At 47.0% G+C, this 17894-nt stretch overlaps 2 protein-coding genes and 1 long non-coding RNA gene across 8 annotated transcripts; 2 read left to right on the forward strand and 1 right to left on the reverse strand.

Annotated features, from left to right (window-relative positions):
• Window positions 1-5248: 5248 nt before the first annotated feature.
• Window positions 5249-7836, reverse strand: LOC120660751. 4 transcript variants are annotated; one of them, XR_005669722.1, is made up of 4 exons: window positions 7522-7836; window positions 7072-7326; window positions 6871-6939; window positions 5249-6742 (listed from the first exon to the last, which is right to left on the reverse strand). XR_005669722.1 is itself a non-coding variant. In XM_039939384.1 (3 exons), the coding sequence occupies exons 1-3, from the start codon at window positions 7771-7773 to the stop codon at window positions 6401-6403; spliced, it is 663 nt and encodes a 220-aa protein (XP_039795318.1). In that variant the 5' UTR covers window positions 7774-7819; the 3' UTR covers window positions 5249-6400. The 4 variants fall into 4 exon arrangements, 1 of the variants encoding a protein (XP_039795318.1); XR_005669721.1 differs by having other exon boundaries at window positions 7072-7318; window positions 7522-7835; XM_039939384.1 differs by lacking the exon at window positions 7072-7326 and having other exon boundaries at window positions 7522-7819.
• A 6493-nt stretch (window positions 7837-14329) lies between these two features.
• LOC120660831 lies at window positions 14330-15655 on the forward strand. Of its 3 annotated transcripts, XR_005669749.1 has the most exons (5): window positions 14697-14835; window positions 14928-14985; window positions 15069-15352; window positions 15446-15504; window positions 15637-15655. It is a non-coding gene; the product is annotated as an uncharacterized LOC120660831 (long non-coding RNA). The 3 variants fall into 3 exon arrangements; XR_005669747.1 differs by lacking the exon at window positions 15637-15655 and having other exon boundaries at window positions 15446-15630; XR_005669748.1 differs by lacking the exons at window positions 14697-14835; window positions 14928-14985; window positions 15637-15655 and adding an exon at window positions 14330-14468 and having other exon boundaries at window positions 15446-15630.
• Window positions 15656-15686: 31 nt separating this feature from the next.
• On the forward strand, window positions 15687-17457 carry LOC120659439 (the record flags this gene model as incomplete). The annotated part of the gene is made up of 2 exons (XM_039937593.1): window positions 15687-16665; window positions 17014-17457. Coding segments are annotated over 2 exons (1026 nt in total), but the record flags the coding sequence as incomplete, so codon positions are not given.
• Window positions 17458-17894: the final 437 nt, after the last annotated feature.

Below are 17894 nucleotides of genomic sequence, written 5' to 3' on the forward strand. Positions count from 1 at the left end.
ACGACAAAAAAAAACATTAACTGTGACCTTTAAAAATGGCCTTGGAGGTTGGCAGCAATTACAACCGAGACAGTTGCAAAAAATCGACTTGCAAAATAGATTTACAGAGGCGGGCATTATAAGACAACCACCTCCAAAAATAATCTATTTCGGAGGCAGTCACCTTAAGATGTCCGGCGGGCACGGCAAATCCCGTGGAGGGTGCGGCGACGGGGCAGATTCGGCTGCGGCACGCTGGGCACAGGACGACGCCCGTGGATGGGTTCGGCAGGCCTGTGGATGGGCTTGGCGGGCCTGCCCATAGGCTTTCTATTTTTTTATTTGATTAACTGAGGCAGGCAGGCAACCGCCTCGGTTAACCTGTTTTCCTCACCTCTGTTAACTTTTTTGTAGTAGTGGCTCCACCTATGTCCCCAATCAAGGGTTCAGCTCGGCTTGGTCTGGCTCGTCGCATTAACGAGCCAGCTTGACGAGCAGAAATGGGAGCTCATGAAGCATCCCCTCATAAGAGAAGACTTAAAAGTGATACAATATCAGTCCCAGGAGGCTGATAACACTTTTATTACATCAGATGGTATATTACCGTACAACTCTACGCGGAAGTAGGCAGTGAAGCACCACTATCGCGAGCATAACAACTAACACCCACACAATGATATTAACTACGAAGAGGGTGTCATCAGAGTCTTGCGCCATGCGGAACTTCCTGCGGGTGACCCTATCCACAGGCAAAGTTGGGTGCAGGACGGAACCTCTACTCAACGTCTTCGGGAACGAAGTCTGGATCTTCCTCTGTAAAAATTAAGAATGGGGTGAGTACAAACGTACTTAGCAAGTCCAACCACACCCACGGAGAGGGTACAAACAGAATATAATGCATAGGGTAAATCAAGGATAAGGCTAGTGTTTTATCTGCGGAAAGCTAATTTTTATGCAAGGGTTCATTTGAAAGAAAGAATTTTTAAAGCAAGTTTTCTTGTACCAAGTAACACGTAGTGTTGATCCACACAGGATCCAAGTTTTAAGTTGCTACCGGACTCCTCATCCACCGTAGCACACGGCACAACTGCCAGACACCTTTCCCAAACAACTCTCGCCAACCCATCCATTCCAAGAAGAAACACTAGTTATGTGACCACACTGTAACTCACCCAGTACCGTGGGCACGGCTATTCGAATAGATTTTATACTATGCAGAGGTGTGCAACTTTACCCACAAGCGGGGTACCACAACACGATCACCTTAGTGTCGGTGCAGATCCCAACATAGCCATTACCCACCTTAGTTAGACCCGACTAGCCACCTCGGGATTCACCAAGGGGTCATCGACCTATCACCGAGGTTTAACCGGGGCCTAAGTCACACAGAGCTTATCCCTTCTCCTTGGTCACCCGTTGCTCTCAGCTCTCCTGATGGCTATCAGACTAACTAGTGGGGTTCATACTAAGCCGTTGCCCATACAACGGTCGAGTGGTTTGCACGATGATTGAGTTAGGTGAGATGACACACCAACTCGATCCTTAGTTGTGACAAGATGGATATCTCCCTTTCTTACTCAACCACGCAGGTACGAGCACACTGTTCGGCAATTCACACAGAAATGCCATCCATCCCGTCTAAACTTATCTTTCGAAAATCTCCCATTTTTCCCTTCCCACACACTCACACCGTTTCTTTGTATAAAACAAGTTGTATCGTGTTTAAGGTCCTAAGCGTTCTAGCATCGATTAACGTCCAAACATACCACATTCAGACATTAATCTAGGTGGTCAAGGAATGGTTATAACAAATCAAGGGGTGGCTATCCAACCATATTTTCAGCAGGCAAAACATATGCAGTTTTGTAAAAACAGGCCAATAGGGTGTGTTTATAAAAACTGGGACAAAACATGCATCAAAGGGCGGGATTGAACTTGCCGTCTTCAAAGCCTTCCGGGAAGTCCTGATCGAGGTACTGTCCTTCGGGTTCGGGGTCGCGGAACTGGTTCTCGTTCGCTTACTCGCAGTACTGCTCGTTGACGGGTTCTCCCTCGTTCACACCGTGATCTACGACGCATACAAAGTAACACACAATCAAAAAAAGAAATAAAAGTTTTATCGTTGAGCTCAAATCGGAAACAAATAAGATATGGAGATAGGAGTAATATTTTTGGGCGGTTTCCTAATGGCATGGCCAAAACTATGTTAGGAATGGCGTGGTAAAGCTTTAGGTCGATCGGAGGTTGTTTGGCGCATGGAATGATAGGTCAGAGAGGGATTTAGGGTTAAACCGGGGTTCAGGGGCCTATTTGTAAATAACATTGAAGGTGGAAGGACTTGATTGTAATTTTAGAAAACATCGGGGTCACTCTGGAAAAGTGTAGGGGTATAATTGAAATTGTGCTTATATGGTGGAAGGGTTGGTTTTGAATAAAATGATAAAGGAGGGCTTCTTTTGCAAAAAAGCCAAAGGGTGGAGGGACTCTTAATTAAAAATGGAAAAGTGCAGGGGGTATGAGCAAAATCGCCCTTCTCCTTCCTCTCTCCCGCGACCAAAACAGGGGAGAGGGAGAGGGCGGCGCCAGCGGCCTGGGCTGGCGGCCCTGGGGGTTCGATGGCGGCCGAGAAGTGGGGGGAAAGGGAGAGGAGAGCGAGAGGAGACGATCCCCTGTCGCAGCTCGAGCGGAGATGGACCGTGGAGGCGTGGCCACGGCGGCGGGCAGCGGCGGGCGACGACGACCGTGGTGGCGCCACTGTGGAGCTTGGCGGCGGCCCGGAGCTGAGGAAAAAGTGGAAGGGAGGCGAGGGGATCCTATTGCGCCCCTTACCTTGGGCAGAGGCGGAGTGAGGAGGCGGCTCCGCGGTGGCCGGCGGGGCTCGGCTGCTATGGTGGGCGGTGGCAGCGTTGGGAGTTTGGGGAGGAGGCTAGAGGTGGCGGTCGGCGTTGTGGTTGTGGGGAAGCGGCGTAGGGGCCTATTTATGGGCGTGGAAGGCGGTGGAGAGGAGGGGCCGCGTTGGTGGCGGTCCAGCGAGCTCGGCGGGGCGCCTTAATGGCGTTCGGCCGCTTGCGAGTGTCACAGAGCGACGCGCGGCCGGCGAGGACGACAAGACGGCTCGGGCAGGCGCACATGGGGGAGGGCCGGCTGCTATGCGTGAGCAGTGTGGCTCGACGGCGAGTCGGGGCGCTGTGCGGCCGGCGGCGTCGCTGCGCGCGGCCTGTGCGGCTCGGGCGGCGAGGCGGCGGCACTGTGCGGCCAGGCGAAGCACAGGAAGGCGGTGGTGGTACTAGACGACAGGCGGCGCGGCGAGTCTCGGGGCGCGTGGAACGCGTGCGGCGCGCGCGGCGCGTGGGCAGGCGGGCAGGGCGGGCCGTCAGCAGCGGGCAGCGCGGCGAGCGACACGGCCACGCGGTGCGCGTGCGCACGCGTGGGCAGGGCGCGCGTCGAGGCGGCGAGGGGCTCGGCGTGCAGTGGCGCGCACACGCGCGTGTGGACGGGAGCGGGGGTGCGCGCGACAGCGCGTGGGGCAAGGGCGGCGGCGAGCTGAGCAGCATTCGGGAGCGCGCGACAGAGGAGAGGGAGGAAGGATAGAGAGATAGGGAGGGAAAAAGGAAAAGAAAAAGAAAAAATGGAGAAAAAAGAAAAAGGGAAAAGAGAGAGAGAGAGAGAGAGAGAGATTCGCGGCGGAAAAATCGGCGATGACCACGGCGGTGTCGGGCACGCGCGCCGGTCGGGCGTGACGTGCGGGACGAGGGCGAACAGGGAGACGGGAGGGCGATGGAATCGGATGTCGGGACCGGTTTTTCGGGAGATCGGGAGATCGGGCGGGAAAGGTCTGAGTTCAACGATGAAAAGTTTTGAGAATTATTTTTTTAGCGCGTGATTTATTTTGGTAAATTTTTCGGGATGTCACAGCTCGGCTCGGCTCGGCTCGCTAGGAGCTCAAGCCAGCTCGTTCAAGCTTGCGAATTTGATGAACAACTAAGTTAAAATAAAAAATCAAGTCAACTGCCAACTGCAAATCGGTACAAAGCTAGGAAGGAACTTTGATTTTGGCAAAACAAATTTGAGGTATATTATTATAGACGGGAGACTAATGAATAACAACCAAGTAATATAAAAGAACAGAACATACAATAGAATGGGTGGAAATCTGTAGAAAAACAAACAAGCTTGAGATAGGAGTATGGAGAGTCAGATTGGGCCGGTAAGATTACTAGGCTCTACTCTACCATTGCTATTTGCTCGGCTGCTTCTTGGGCTTCTTGACTAGTGAGCAGCTCGAGCTAGCTTGTTACAAATAAGGAGTGAAAATCTTAGCTCGATTCGTTATTAGCAATTTCTAACGAGCCGAGCTAGTCAGGGGTCGAGCGAGCTAACGAGCCACGGATTTTTTTTTGTCCAATTCTGCTCCAATCATGGTTTTTGTTTTGTCTTCTTCGATACAGATTGACCGTGTGTTGACGATTTTTCACTCTCATTGTTGGTGGGCACATCAGTATTTATATGCATCAGAAATAAAGTTGCATTTCCCCATCAGAAACGCAGAGGGGTGCAGCGGAAGCGTCGAGATTAGCAAGCTAATCACAAATAAGCATTTCACCAAACACTTCGTGTGCATATATCAAAACAGCTAGCCCTATAGTTTTGATTCTTTAAACATGGTACTATCCAAACTTCTCAAATGGAAACATACATGCAAAGATCAGCTCAATAACACATCAATCCCCATCATCAACATAACAAAAAACTCATGTATGCATCTCATGTCAATTTTAACCATACACCATGAACTTGAACAAATGGCATCAATAGCAAGCAAGATAGCAACCAACCAATAAGTATGGCAATATAATACCGTATCACATGTAGACAAAAGGATTTACGTGGAAACCACTTGCAGAAAAAAATCAAGGGCGGCGACGAGCAAGTAGTTCTCTATGAAGATGAAAGATACAAGAGGTGAGAGCCAACAAGGTTGGGTGAGGCTCCAAATCCCCTCCTATTTCACTCTCCATTGGATAAATTTGGTAGATCAAAGCCTCACCCCTCACATCTCCTCTCTCCCCCTCTCAACCCCCAAAGGGGGAGAACAAGCCCCTACTGAGAAGGAGATCTCATGCTCCTTACTTGAGCTGGTTTGTCCACCTTGCAAAAGGACCCTCAAAGTTGAAGAATGTTACAAATGAGCCCGTAGACACTAACTAAACATATAAGCTACATTTTGCATAATATAGTTGATCAAATTAGCCTCAAGATGGTGTCAATAAGAACTGCAACATCACAATTCATTTCTCAAATATCAGCACACAATATGTATACTAGCTAGTTGAGACAACACCAAGGCTAGCTTCTACCGCTTTCTCTTTGCAGCTGCACTCCGGGTGTTGTACCTGCCGCTGGCTTTGGGCACACCTGCCGTGCCCATACTTGGCTTTCTCACAGTAAAATTTGCATAACCATGTCTAGAGCACCAGGACACCCAATAATACTCTATCACCTCTAGCTGACGGATGAGATAGTCGATTGATCTTGATCTTATCATATCAACCGTTTGTTGTATGCTACCAAATGGCTGTTCTTCTATTTTGCTTTCACCCATGGCCTCGTTTACATAATTGTTGTAACTCGATTTGTGAGGGTGGAATATAACCTGCAGCTGAAGATATGATGGATCTGTAATGACGTTTGTACCAGCTTCGTTAGATGCGCTAGGCAAGTTGTAATCTCGTGCTGTGACGTAACAACTGGAATTGAAAAAAATAGTTTGCTCTTGGAATATGTGCGATAACTCGTGCCCATTTCGTTGGCAACATAGTGGATCCGGGCGTGAGCATTTACTAAAGCAAGGATAGCAGTCTTCAAAGTCAAAAACCCAGGGTGAAGCATACGAATCCGTAATGTCCTGTAAATTAGGCACCTGGGTGAGCTCTCCCATTACTGCATCTTGAGCTGGAAGGTTGAGCAGTGATGCGGATGACCGCAAGCAATCTATAGCAGCCCCAACTATGTCCGTGCTTTCCGACAGCCGTAGCACTAAGCCTAGACATAAACTTTTATCTAGCCTCTCAGGATCGAAATACTCATACCATAGCAACGCCTCTACGCCACGCCCTTCCAGAATCACAGGAGATACAATAAAATGGTGCTTTTGTCTTCCTTTCACCTTGTTATAGCTGAGATATTTCCCTTGAAGAAGTTGCCTGACAAATGGGTAGGGGAAGAAGGTGTCGCGCCGGAGTGGGCAGGCGGACTCCACGTCCGCTACAAACTCGCCAACACTATCTGCGTACACCTCAATGATTTGGACAACGTTAGAGCTCAAGCACTGCTTGTTTAGGCCAGCAAGAGATGAGATGGAGAAGCTCGCAGCACTAGCAATAATCCGTCCAAGGAAGGAGGGGGGACGCGTTACCACCACTTACCCACCAGTTTCTTCATGGCCTTCGAGCGCCGGCAGCTTGTGCTTGTTGAGTAGATATACTCCCTCATGGTAGGCGCACCTGAACTTGTTCCAGCGACGGATCAGCGAGACGTATGTGATTGGCTGCTTCCTGGACCATTCAAGGACAAACTCCAAGCGAGAGAGTGCCATCTCGAGCCTTGCGACGGTGTGTGCTCTGGATGCCCTATCATCGAGCTTGGTTGAGATGTACGAGGACAGCCTGCTCACGCCCTCCTGAGCAAGGGCTGAAGCCACCATTTCCCCCATTAGATAGAGGAAAGTACTGGTCAGAAGCTGATCTGCAGGTATCTGCTGAGACTGCAAAACAACGTACATGAGATACTTTAAATTGACCTAAATAAGAGAGAAAATGTATTTATTAAAAAAAAAGAGAACATGTAGGTCCACGGATTACTGATGATAGAAAATGCCAATCCTTTAATTACCTCAGTTTTCTTGCTGCGTGCACTGCACCCCAGCGAAGCACCCACCAACTGATGGTGATCACACAGCACCTAATAATGTAGGCAGGTGTTACTGTGTTAGCTAGCTACGGATGATGTCTGAAGATGGGATGAAGGGAGCGAACAAAATGGTGAATGATATCAAGAAGGATCGGAGGTGTGCTGGTGGTTCTTCTTAATTACCGCTCGCGCTGTTTTTATAGAGATGCAGGGAACCAGCAAGTGGAAAGGTCGACGAAATGTCGAAATGCAGCGGACGTACGGCTCTCATCCTTCCTAGGATGAGCTGAGTGACTCCGTCCACTCAGCTTTCTGAAGTAGCTAAGGAGCAGGGGGCGCTTTGAGCACTGTATAGTGCGAAACAGAGAGGTAGCTGTGTGTTGCGTTGACTGACTGGCCGGATCGGAAATGAAGCGGAAAACTCCCGCTCCTATAAATCTTGTAAAAAATGGTTAATAAGAAACTCATCTATAAAATCCATTAAAATCCAGCTGATATCCATTCAATATTTATTAGAAAAAAATGATGAACCATCATTTTGAAAATGTTAGAATCAGTAGTTTGAAAATGTGGAAACAATATTTTGAAAATGTGAATTAATATTTTAAAAATGTTGAACTTCTAATATCCCACCTTCTTCTTCAGAGCCGGCGGTCGGCGCGCGGAGCAGCGGGCGGCAGCGGAGCACGCCGAGCAAGTGCGGCGCCATGGCGGGCGGAGCTCGGATTCAGGAGGAGGAGGCGGCGCCCATGGTAGGGAAGGAGGCAGCAGGAGCAGAAGGTTAGGATTGAAGGAGGTCCAATGGATGAGATTGATTGCATGGATCTCAAACACCGGAAGGTGGATAAAAAATCTTTTGAAAGATGTATAGAATTTATGTGCCATAGATGCATGCGGTTCCAACTTTCTAGCTATGAGGCTTGGACTTGGGCTCTGTTTGGATTTTCATGGGTTATTTATTAGCTCTTCCCAAATAGCTCCAAATAGCCCAAGAGGGGCCAAATAGGAAGACTATTTCTGGGTTATTTGCAAACAACTTATCCAAAAAACTATCCTCCCAAGTGGTGCTATTTCGGACTATTTCAGGTGGGGTCTACTAATTCTCTCACTCTCTCTTTGAAAAGTGGCAGCCAAATGATTGAAAAAGTACTTTATGAGTCAAATAACTCTTGGATCCAAATACCTCAAAAGCTATTTCATTGAATGGCTATTTTTTTGAGCTAAATTTTAGCTCTCAAAACAGCCCTTGGCTATTTCTCCAAAATAGACCTTGGAGTTGGAGCTAGCTGTGATGTGACGACTGTTTGTAGTTACATACCGTCAGCCTAATAAGAACACGGATTCGATCGAGATGTATATTAGCTTGCTTGTGACTTCCAAATCACTACTCTTTCAAAGGTTTTGGCCCGATACATGCATATGCATTATTGTGATGGGTGCTGACACATGCCTTTGCTTGTGGCTTTTTCCCATCTACTGTTGACGGCTGACTCAACTCGATCTATCCAGCCGGTAGTGACACTTTTGGATCCGACGGGTACATAAAGCAACCGAAAGTTAGATAACAGTATTGCCCATGATGTTAGATCACACTAAGAGGGCTTAGGATTCAAATGTATTCAAAGTTGAAGCTAAAGTTATTTAAAAAATGTTTAGTAAAACGGCTTCAGTCGCTTAGGCAAATTCATTTTACAACTTATTCACGGCCCCATAGTGAAACCATTTTGAAAATGGCACTATGATAGTGGCGAAGCCGGTGAGGAAGCTATGCCAAATAGGCTCTCAAAACTGTTACTTCTTGCTTGTAGTAGTTGTTGCATGTTGAGCTATCTGCTGAACTTTAATTGAAAGTGCAACATAAAACATTAGACATTAAGCTTGTTGTATGATTACTTATATAATTATATTTTCTGCAAAGAAGAGGACTAAATTTTTTGCGCCGTTAGGTACGGTGGGGCCGTGACCCCTACTAGGCGCACCCCCTCCCCCCACCACCCCCGCCCCTGCCCCCGGCGGCTCCGCCGTTGTATGTGGGCTTTGTTGATGGGCCGAATCGTGCTAGCCTATTATCTTTGTCGTACCCGTGCAGCCACCAAGGGTTTCAGCCCTCACACTATGTTACGCTCGTGGCGTGCTGGCACTGACTCTAAGTCTATCATGATGTGCCGTGTTCGTGTCGTGTTTTTTTATGCCGCCCATCAGACACTGCCCATTTGACCTGTATACTATACACATCTTTTATATGACAGGTCCAGCTAATTCCACGTGTAACCATGGAGGCCGCACACAACGGGCGAATGGTACGGTTTGCATTAACCCTACTTCCCTGTCTCCCCACGCTCCCCATGCTTTGTTGTTTCTCTCGCTGTTTCCCAAATCCAACAAATCTTCGCCGACCATGACCGCGCCATGGCGCTGCCTGAGCTGATCAAGGACACCATCCAAGAAATCCTCTCCTCCCGCCGAACAAGCTAGCCAGTAGCAAATCTATGGACCCATTAGTTATGTTGCCCTCTATAGTCTATCCTACATGAGCTCACAGATCAAAGTCTCGTGTAATCGCATATATAGTAGAATAAAAAAGCAGTCTGAATATCTAAATCGATAACTACTCCAAAATATGGATGGCAGCGGGTCAGGTTCGGAACGAGTATCTGAGGATTTCGGGTTTGGTTTCTAATTCCGACCCGCGAATTTACGGATTCGGGTACCCGAGATTTTTCGGGTTTAGGGCGGATTCCTAAATTAACCCGCAGAGCTCAGCCTAATAAAAACCCATCTAGCAACCCTAGCAATATATACTTGAAATCTTAACCTCACCCCCATTCACCTGCTCCCTCCTTCCAGCCGCCGCCGCACCTAGCGCACCCCGAGGCCCCGATCCCTCGCGGCGCCCCCGACCTGCAGCTTCGCAGCTCCCCGCGCCCATCCCGCCCCCGCGTGAAGCTCGGCCAGCACGACTAGAGCTGCGCATAGGTCCGCCCTGCCCCGCCTTGTCGGTGTCTCGCACTGGGGCCGCCGCCCCTGCCTGCTCGCCGGTGTTCGCGGGTGCCACCCGCCCCGCCAGCTCGCTAGCTTACGCGGGCGCCGCCGGCCCCGCCTCACTTCGCTCGCCGCCCGCCCTGCCTCGGTCTGCTCGCACGGGCTCCACTCGCCCCGCCCCCGCGCGCAGGTCGGCCAGCGCTGGAGGAACCTGCCCCGCACCCAGCCCCCGCATGGCGGATGGGCAGAAGCCACGCGTGCGGCCACGCCCCACAATCTGGATGAGCGAGCAACCTTATCCTTGTTGCTGGAACACTCGTTTGTAAAAAAAAAATCGGATTTTAGATTATACGTCGGGTTTCGGATATCCACGAGTTTCGATTTTGGGGATGAATTCTGACCCGAATTGGAGTTCGGGGTGGATTCGAGTTTTAGTTTTGGATGCCCAGGCACTCCATCCGAACCGAATCCGACATGTTGCCATCCTTACTCCAAAACCTCATTGCGGAGGTGACTTGTTCGCTACAAGATTCAGGTAGCGCGGGGGATCAGATGCGCACCTCGAGCGCATGGAGGACCAGGCTACCAGACTACCAGTAGAAGGCACAGGGGCAGGCAGGGCGGCGATTCCTCATCTTGGTGGATTATATTGTCCTGTCTGTCACCCGTGCCGCCGTCGCCATCTCTCCGACCGGCACTCCTCAGCTTCATCCTCTCCGCATGCGACGCCCCTGACCTGCTTACCAGGCCTCTCTGGTCAATTGGTGCCGGGATGCTGGGCTTCACTGAACTAATTCCTCATAGCCTCAGAGGCCCAGGAAAGCCTAGAGAGAGAGAGGGAGAGACCTGTCACAACGCGACTGAACATGATCCAAACTTCCATTCATCGGTGGGGATTATTTTGATTTTTTTTCTTTTAGGAGTATTCAAAAGATTGTTGGTGAGGGTATTATGCCACAATTAATGGGACATTTGCTCAGACCTTATTTCTACTAGGTGATTTTTTTTTCCTTTTGGAACATTCAAAATATTGTTGGTGGAACATTTGCTCCGTGCAAGCTATTACATTTATCGAGCTATGGTATGTTTCGTACTTCCGTTGAGCATGTTATTCTCACAATCACATGAATCATTCAGTCAGGTAGCGAGTAAACAATGCAAAGTAGTGCTGGTACTTCGCAAGAAAAAAAACAATGCAAAAAAAAAACAGTACAGTATTTCATTTCTCAAGTCGTTACATAAAGTAAGGAAAAAGACCAGTTCAGACTCTCAATCTATCAAGAAAAAATCTAATTTTTAATCTTTAACTATAAAATTGAATAATAGAAGCCATCAAACTGTCGAAACTGGACAAATTTAACCGTTTGACTGGTTTCAAAGGTGTTATTCCATTTTTTTTAAAAAAATTAAATATTCAAGTTAAATCTAAAAAATTCATAAGTAATTTAATTTAAATAAAAAATACGAAAAAGGATGCTATTCAGTCAGTGAGGTGGTTGGTAACACAATAATGCAATGCAGTACTTCGTACAAGAAAAAATAATGCAAACATAGTACATTCATTCATTTCACAAACAGCAGTTGATTTTATTTTAATTAACCACAAGTTGGTGATCCAATATTTTGTTTATATGTTATTGTTCTCATATAGATTGATGTGAAACAGTATACTATGGTATGAAATAGTAACTCTTAACTTTTATGCTGGATACTTTTCAGGTTGTGTTTGCAACACATTGCCATTACCAGCATAGACAAATTAATCAATACTGATATGCCTGGCCAGTTTACAAATCCAAGAATCTGAATATGCCACTGTTGGCACTTTGGAGGGTTGATGCTTTAAAATGTTTATTAGTATTCTGTTTCGTAGATTGATTTCTTCTAGGGCCGGCCACCATGATCAGAGCCTACCCCAACTTTCTTGACTCTAAAAGGGCTGTTGTTGCAGTACCAGCGTCACCAGTTCTTATGTTCTTCGTTCCTAACTAGTTGTTTGAGATCATTCTTGTGAAGACAATGTTTGAGGATTAAATCTATTCTTAGTTTCTTACTACGGTCGGTGTTATATTGATGGTTGATAGGTCCACTCAGAACTAAATGTGTATCGTGGTTCTTTTGACCGAAAATTAATCCAATTGATGATTGCTTCAGCTTAGTTTTTACTTCCGGAACCAGGATGGTTGGTTCAGCCTTCAGAAATGCTCTTGGAACTGAAACTGATGAAATTAATCAAAGTTTCTGTATGCCAGGTTACACATCAGTGGGATTGCTATCAAAGTGATCTTCATATTTTTGGATTGCTCCATTCTTTGTTCATACAACACTAGGATGCATCACCTAGTGGTCGCTTGCTTCTTCTGAAAGACCTGACTGTTCCATCACGTCTCAGAGATAGCTCCTCAAAGTTCATCTGAAGTCTGAAAGAGGAATGATGTATGTAGGTTGCATACAGATGCACATCTGCATGCCATGAAATCTGAAAGGCTTCAGTTGATGGCCTGATTGTGAGTTTCTTTCTAATACTAGCTACTAGTTGACTAACCAGTAGTGTAAAACTGTGAATTGTGGACACCTATTTTTTTGACACATAAGCAGGGAATTGGTAATATTTTTGGTTTACGACATCATCAAGTACTGTGAGTTGTATTAAGGCTACCGGTTATGGTCTCATACTTTCATACTCATTTGAAGCCCTTGTTCCTTAAGGTTTATCATGAGAGTGATTGGTGAAAATATCGTGCTAAACCACGTGTTTCTGCATTTCATCCGGCAATATATCCTTAGAATATCCAGCATGCATCCTAGATCCTAGTGGTTGTGGAACTGCTGCCAAGTTGTTTGATGGTTGGATTGGAGATTAGCCAACATACATTAACGGGATGCGAGTGGATTGTCTTTGAGCCCATAAATAAGTTGTTATTCAAGGAAACCCCCTAAAATGTCCTTATTGTGTTGTCTCACTATATGCCGGGTTGCGAGACCATGATCCCCTCTCTTGGATCTCCTCGTCATCCTTTCATTGGCTCTTCCCCTTTGGGGCTTCCTCCCTCCAAATGGCGTTGACGGGCGATGACTGGAGCCTGGATGTGCACCATAGACGATCCTGATCACGACCGTCGTCTGTCAATCTTGACTCGGAGCCTAATGGTTGCACATACCTCGAAGTTTAACCATTGGTGGTAATATGGTCCAATGGGCAATGACATGCTTCTGTTATGGGGACTAATCCTTGAACCTGTAGTGTTTTCTTCTTCCTCTTTGTATGTGTAACTGGAGTCTGTTTGTGTTGTTGGTGTTCATGTACTCTCATCTCCCTCTTTTGTATTCGTTCATGTACTTGGTGCCGAGCACCCTCCATTACCAGCTTGCCGGAATCTATGGTAAACTTATTCAGGTGGGGACTCTCGTCCCCCCCCCCCCTAGTGTTCTCTAAATAAATGTCCTTATTTGTAGGCTTGTGGACAGTTGCACTTGTGTCGTGGTGGAAGCCATAGGGACCTCTGCAAAATAGCTTGTGTCGACCTCTAGAGTTGGCAAACTATATCTGAGATCCCCAAGAGATCTAAGGTCTGCTAAAAAAAGTTCTAAAACACAACTTCAACAATCATTTTTTGTAGATTGTCCCAAGGGCCTATATATATTTCAGGGAAGTCAAAATAAAATAGAAGGACAATGCTTAGTCTTTTTACAGGAAGAGAAAAGTTTGAGTAGTTATATGAAACATGAATAAACAATAGTTCAACCAAGCATAAGTTCTCAAAGACAATTAGTAATCATGATTATACTTGGCAGTATCCAAATTTCAGTAAAAATAATGATATGTATTTAGTTTGTAGTGGTTGCGTCAAATATTGTCTGGAAAATGACTCACAAGCCAAAATGGCTCCTTGGATTCAGCCCAACCAACCCACCCCCCCCCCCCCCCCCCCGCCCTCTTCCCTGCCGACGCCCCGCGTAACTGAACCTTGGTTTAATTGGTTGCCTCAAGTAGCGTTTGGTTTGGCCTGCCGGGTGCACAAAGGTCTTCTCCAGCTTGGCTCCTGAGATGCTAAGGATTGGCTTATATACCCTTGTTGTCGCTGCTCCTAGTCGATCACTCACCATTCTCTGCATCTGACCGGGTGAATCTCTCCTCTTCTTTCCTCTCAGATTCATCTCATCTCCTCTCTTCTTTCTCCTTAATTATCTTTATATGAATTCCTCTAATCTCTCCTGTGTTTTCTCTGTTTTGCAGCGCAAATGTGTTGAGGAACCAGTGTCAGTAGGCAAGTGATTTCAATAAGTGGAGATTTCTCGAGAAATCCGTCCATGCGTGCAGGCAAGTGATCCCCCCCCCCTTGTTTTCCATCAATTTCCCCATCGCTTAACCCTAGAACACTGAGAAAATTATGGAAGCCATAATTTCTCATCTCGACCGTATAGTCCCCAAACTGGATCTGGATTGCTTGAAGATAAAAAAAGGCAAGTTTTGATTTATGCTTCTTTACTATCATTTTCTCGAGATCTTGATGGTTAAAATCAATTCTTTGTTGTTTAGGATTGGAGATCTGCCTCTTCTTCATCTCTTCTCCTGGCTCCTTACTGCTCCTATTGTGGTAAAAAGACACAAACCAATCACCTAATCCAATTTATTCATGTGGATCTGAGCATGGCGTCCTCGATCGGTCCCACATGGCAGACTCTCACCTTAGAAGCTTGGGCGCTTCCTCAGCATCGTCAAGCTAGTCGAATCCAAGTACCCAGCCAAGTGACACCCACTGGCCCACCCACTTGGTCATCGGGCTGTCGGATCCACATGTTTCTCGTCGAACACGCAAGCAAGCAATTTCTCTCTTCTCGTTGATTTAACTCGATTTATCTTAGAAGATTTGAAAAGTTATGGACTCCCTTGCTTCTCATCTGAACCGTGCAGTTCCTACTAGATCCGAGTTGCTTGGTCGTGTTTATAAGATAAATAAAAGGGTAAGATTTTTTTGTCATGAACTTTTATTTATGCTTCTTTCTTGTCATTTTGCTGAGATATTAATTGTTAAAATAAACTCTTTCTTGTTTAGGATTGGAAATCTGCCTCTTCTTCATCTCTTCTCCTGGCTCCTTACTGCTCCTATTGTGGTAAAAAGACACAAGCCCATCTCCTTATCCAATTTATTCATGTGGATCTGAGCATGGTGTCCTCGATCGGTTCCACATGGCAGACTCTCACCTCAGAAGCTCGGGCGCTTCCTCAGCATCGTCAAGCTAGTCGAATTCCAGTACCCAGCCAAGTGACACCCACTGGCCCACCCACTTGGTCATTGGGCTGTCGGATCCACATGTTTCTCGTCAAACACGCAAGCAACCAATTTCTCTCTTCTCGTTGATTTCACTCGGTTTATCTTAGAAGATTTGAAAAGTTATGGACTCCCTTGCTTCTCATCCGAACCGTGCAGTTCCTACTAGAACCGAGTTGCTTGCTCATGTTTATAAAATAAATAAAAGGGTAAGTTTTTTTTGTCATGAATTTTTATTTATGCTTCTTTCTTGTCATTTTACTGAGATATTAATGGTTAAAAATAAACTCTTTCTTGTTTAGGATTGGAGATCTGCCGCTCCTCTGTCTCCTCCCTGGCTTCCTGCTGCTCCTATATTGTGGTAAAAGAAAAAATACACAAATTCATCTCTTAATTCGATATATTCTCTTCCCATTGATTTCCCTCGATTTAATTACCATAATACCCCAAAGAAAAAATCTTCAAACCCCTTCTTCTCATCTCAACTGTGCAGCCTCTACTAGATTCAATTTGCTCCGTTGTTTTTGAAGATAAAAAAGGTAAGTCTCCTGGCGCCGCGCCCTCGCCGACCCCACCTTCCCTGCCCGCTACCGCGCGTTCCACCGGACGCCTCCCGTGCTCGGCGCCTTCTGGGGGGACGCGGTCTTCGTCCCCACCGCGTCGTTCCGCCCGCCCGCCGCCGACCACAGCGGCTGCAACGTGCTCGACTGCCGCCACGGCCGCGTGCTCCTCGAGAACCTCGGCTCCGGGGGCCTCTCCGTCTGGGACCCTATCACCGGCGACCTGCGCCGCCTCCCGGATGTGCCCGGCATCTTCTCGCTCGTCTGCAATGGCGCGGTGCTCTGCGCCGCGGGCGCGGGCTCCCGCTGCGACCGCCTCGCCTGCCACGGGGGTGCCTTCCTCGTGGCCTTAGTGGGCACCGGCATCCAAGGGAAAGTGCACGCCTGCCTCTACTCGTCGGAGACCGGTGCGTGGAGCGCACTGACCTCCGCCCCGATCGATTACATCTACCTCCCGCCGGATTACGCTTACTCCACCACCTCCTGCATCACCGTCGACAATGTGCCCGCCGCGCTGTTGGGGAACGAACTCTACTTCATTGGTGACTTCGGCAATGAGATCCTGCGGTGCGACCTGGTCGGGGAAAACCTCGCCGTGGTCGACCCGCCGGACGTGGAGACTTGCTACGACGGCGGCGTCGTCATGCCGGAGGAGAACGGCAGGCTGGGATTTGCCTTCGTGAAGGCCAACAGCCTCCATCTGTGGTTGATGGAGACGGGCCCTGAACCTGATGGATACGGCCGATGGGAAAAGCGCAGGGTCATCGATCTGGAGACGCTGTTCCCAATTCTCAACCTCTCACCGTATTTGAGTGGCTTTGTGGATGCAATCAACTGCATTGTTGTGACACCAGGTGATGCTCTTTACACCATTGAGCTCAAGACATTACTGACAAGGAAGGTGTGCAAGACGGAGAAACCCTACTCTTATTGCTGGCTGTACACTAGTTTCTACATTCCAGGTAAGATTTCTCATGTTTCTCTGTGTTTGGTTAATTCTGATATATATGCGAGTATTTAATTACCACCTCATAGTTAACTTCACCTTTTGAGCAAGAAGGCTGAAGGCATGCATAATAATAGAAAGTTTATTAGTGCCCACTGCCCAGGCTACAAGTGACATTGTATTTAGTCAGGATTTATTCCGAGGCACAAGGAGCATAAAAAACAGTATTTGTGATCCAGAAATTGAATTTAATTTGAATATACCTCGGACTTTTTGTTATTGTTTAGTACATTGCCCTTCATGGTACTGCAAGTTTGATTGCTGATCTTTAACATGATGAGCTTTATGCTCGGTTTATTTTCAGCATGTGCTAGTGGAATACTTGCAGCACCTGTGGCCAATGGAGGCTGAGTGAACTTCTGTGAGCCATTTGAGGACATAACCAGGCAAATGGAATGCAAATCCATCACTGTGCAGTGCTGATGCTGTCCGGTGTTTTATTTCCTACTAAGCATTTGAGCAAATCTATCATCTGCAGAGCTGAGGCTCATGAGAAAGTTTCAGAGAAGAATAGTATCAGCAGTTATCTTGGTCGACTAGCACTCTTCAAATCAAAATTTCTGTTTGTATGAATCAAAAACTATGTTTCAGTTTATTGCAGTCGTGAGTCTTTTACCGGTCCGTGTGTGGTGCGACCACTAGAAAGTAGAAACTCAATATGCCATGTTTTGCTTGAAAACTGAATCACTGTTGTTCAATTTTGGACAAGGTTCCAAAATATCATCATGATTATTACTTAAGAACTGTATTTTTTTAATCGTATATTTCTGCTTGGTTGAGCTGCATGTTCAATTCTGTTTGGCACCGACATTGCAACTGTTGTTTTTTCAATTATGAAAGAAATAGCCTGCACGTTTATGTCCCAGTTTGGCTTGTGCGAAAGAGCACTAGTTTCAGGTTTTCAGCTTTCTGAGCACCCTCTTGGAATTGAAAAATACTAGTCTTTATGGTTTGGTTTCAGTAATCCGTTTCTGCTTTCTGCAGATTCTATTGGTAATCTGTTGATTCGATTGAGCTTTCTGAAAACGTCACGAGGGACCTCTCTTGCTGCCACGAGATAATCACCAGCACACATCCGAATAAATGCGAAATTGGAAGTGTAAAGGAGATGGTGAGATCAAAGGCAGCGGAGGTGCCGAATTATTCAGCACTTTGGCTATCCGCTCAATTTTATCAGTTGCAACA

This window comes from Panicum virgatum, chromosome 2K, assembly GCF_016808335.1.
Source record: "Panicum virgatum strain AP13 chromosome 2K, P.virgatum_v5, whole genome shotgun sequence".
NCBI lineage: Eukaryota > Viridiplantae > Streptophyta > Magnoliopsida > Poales > Poaceae > Panicum > Panicum virgatum.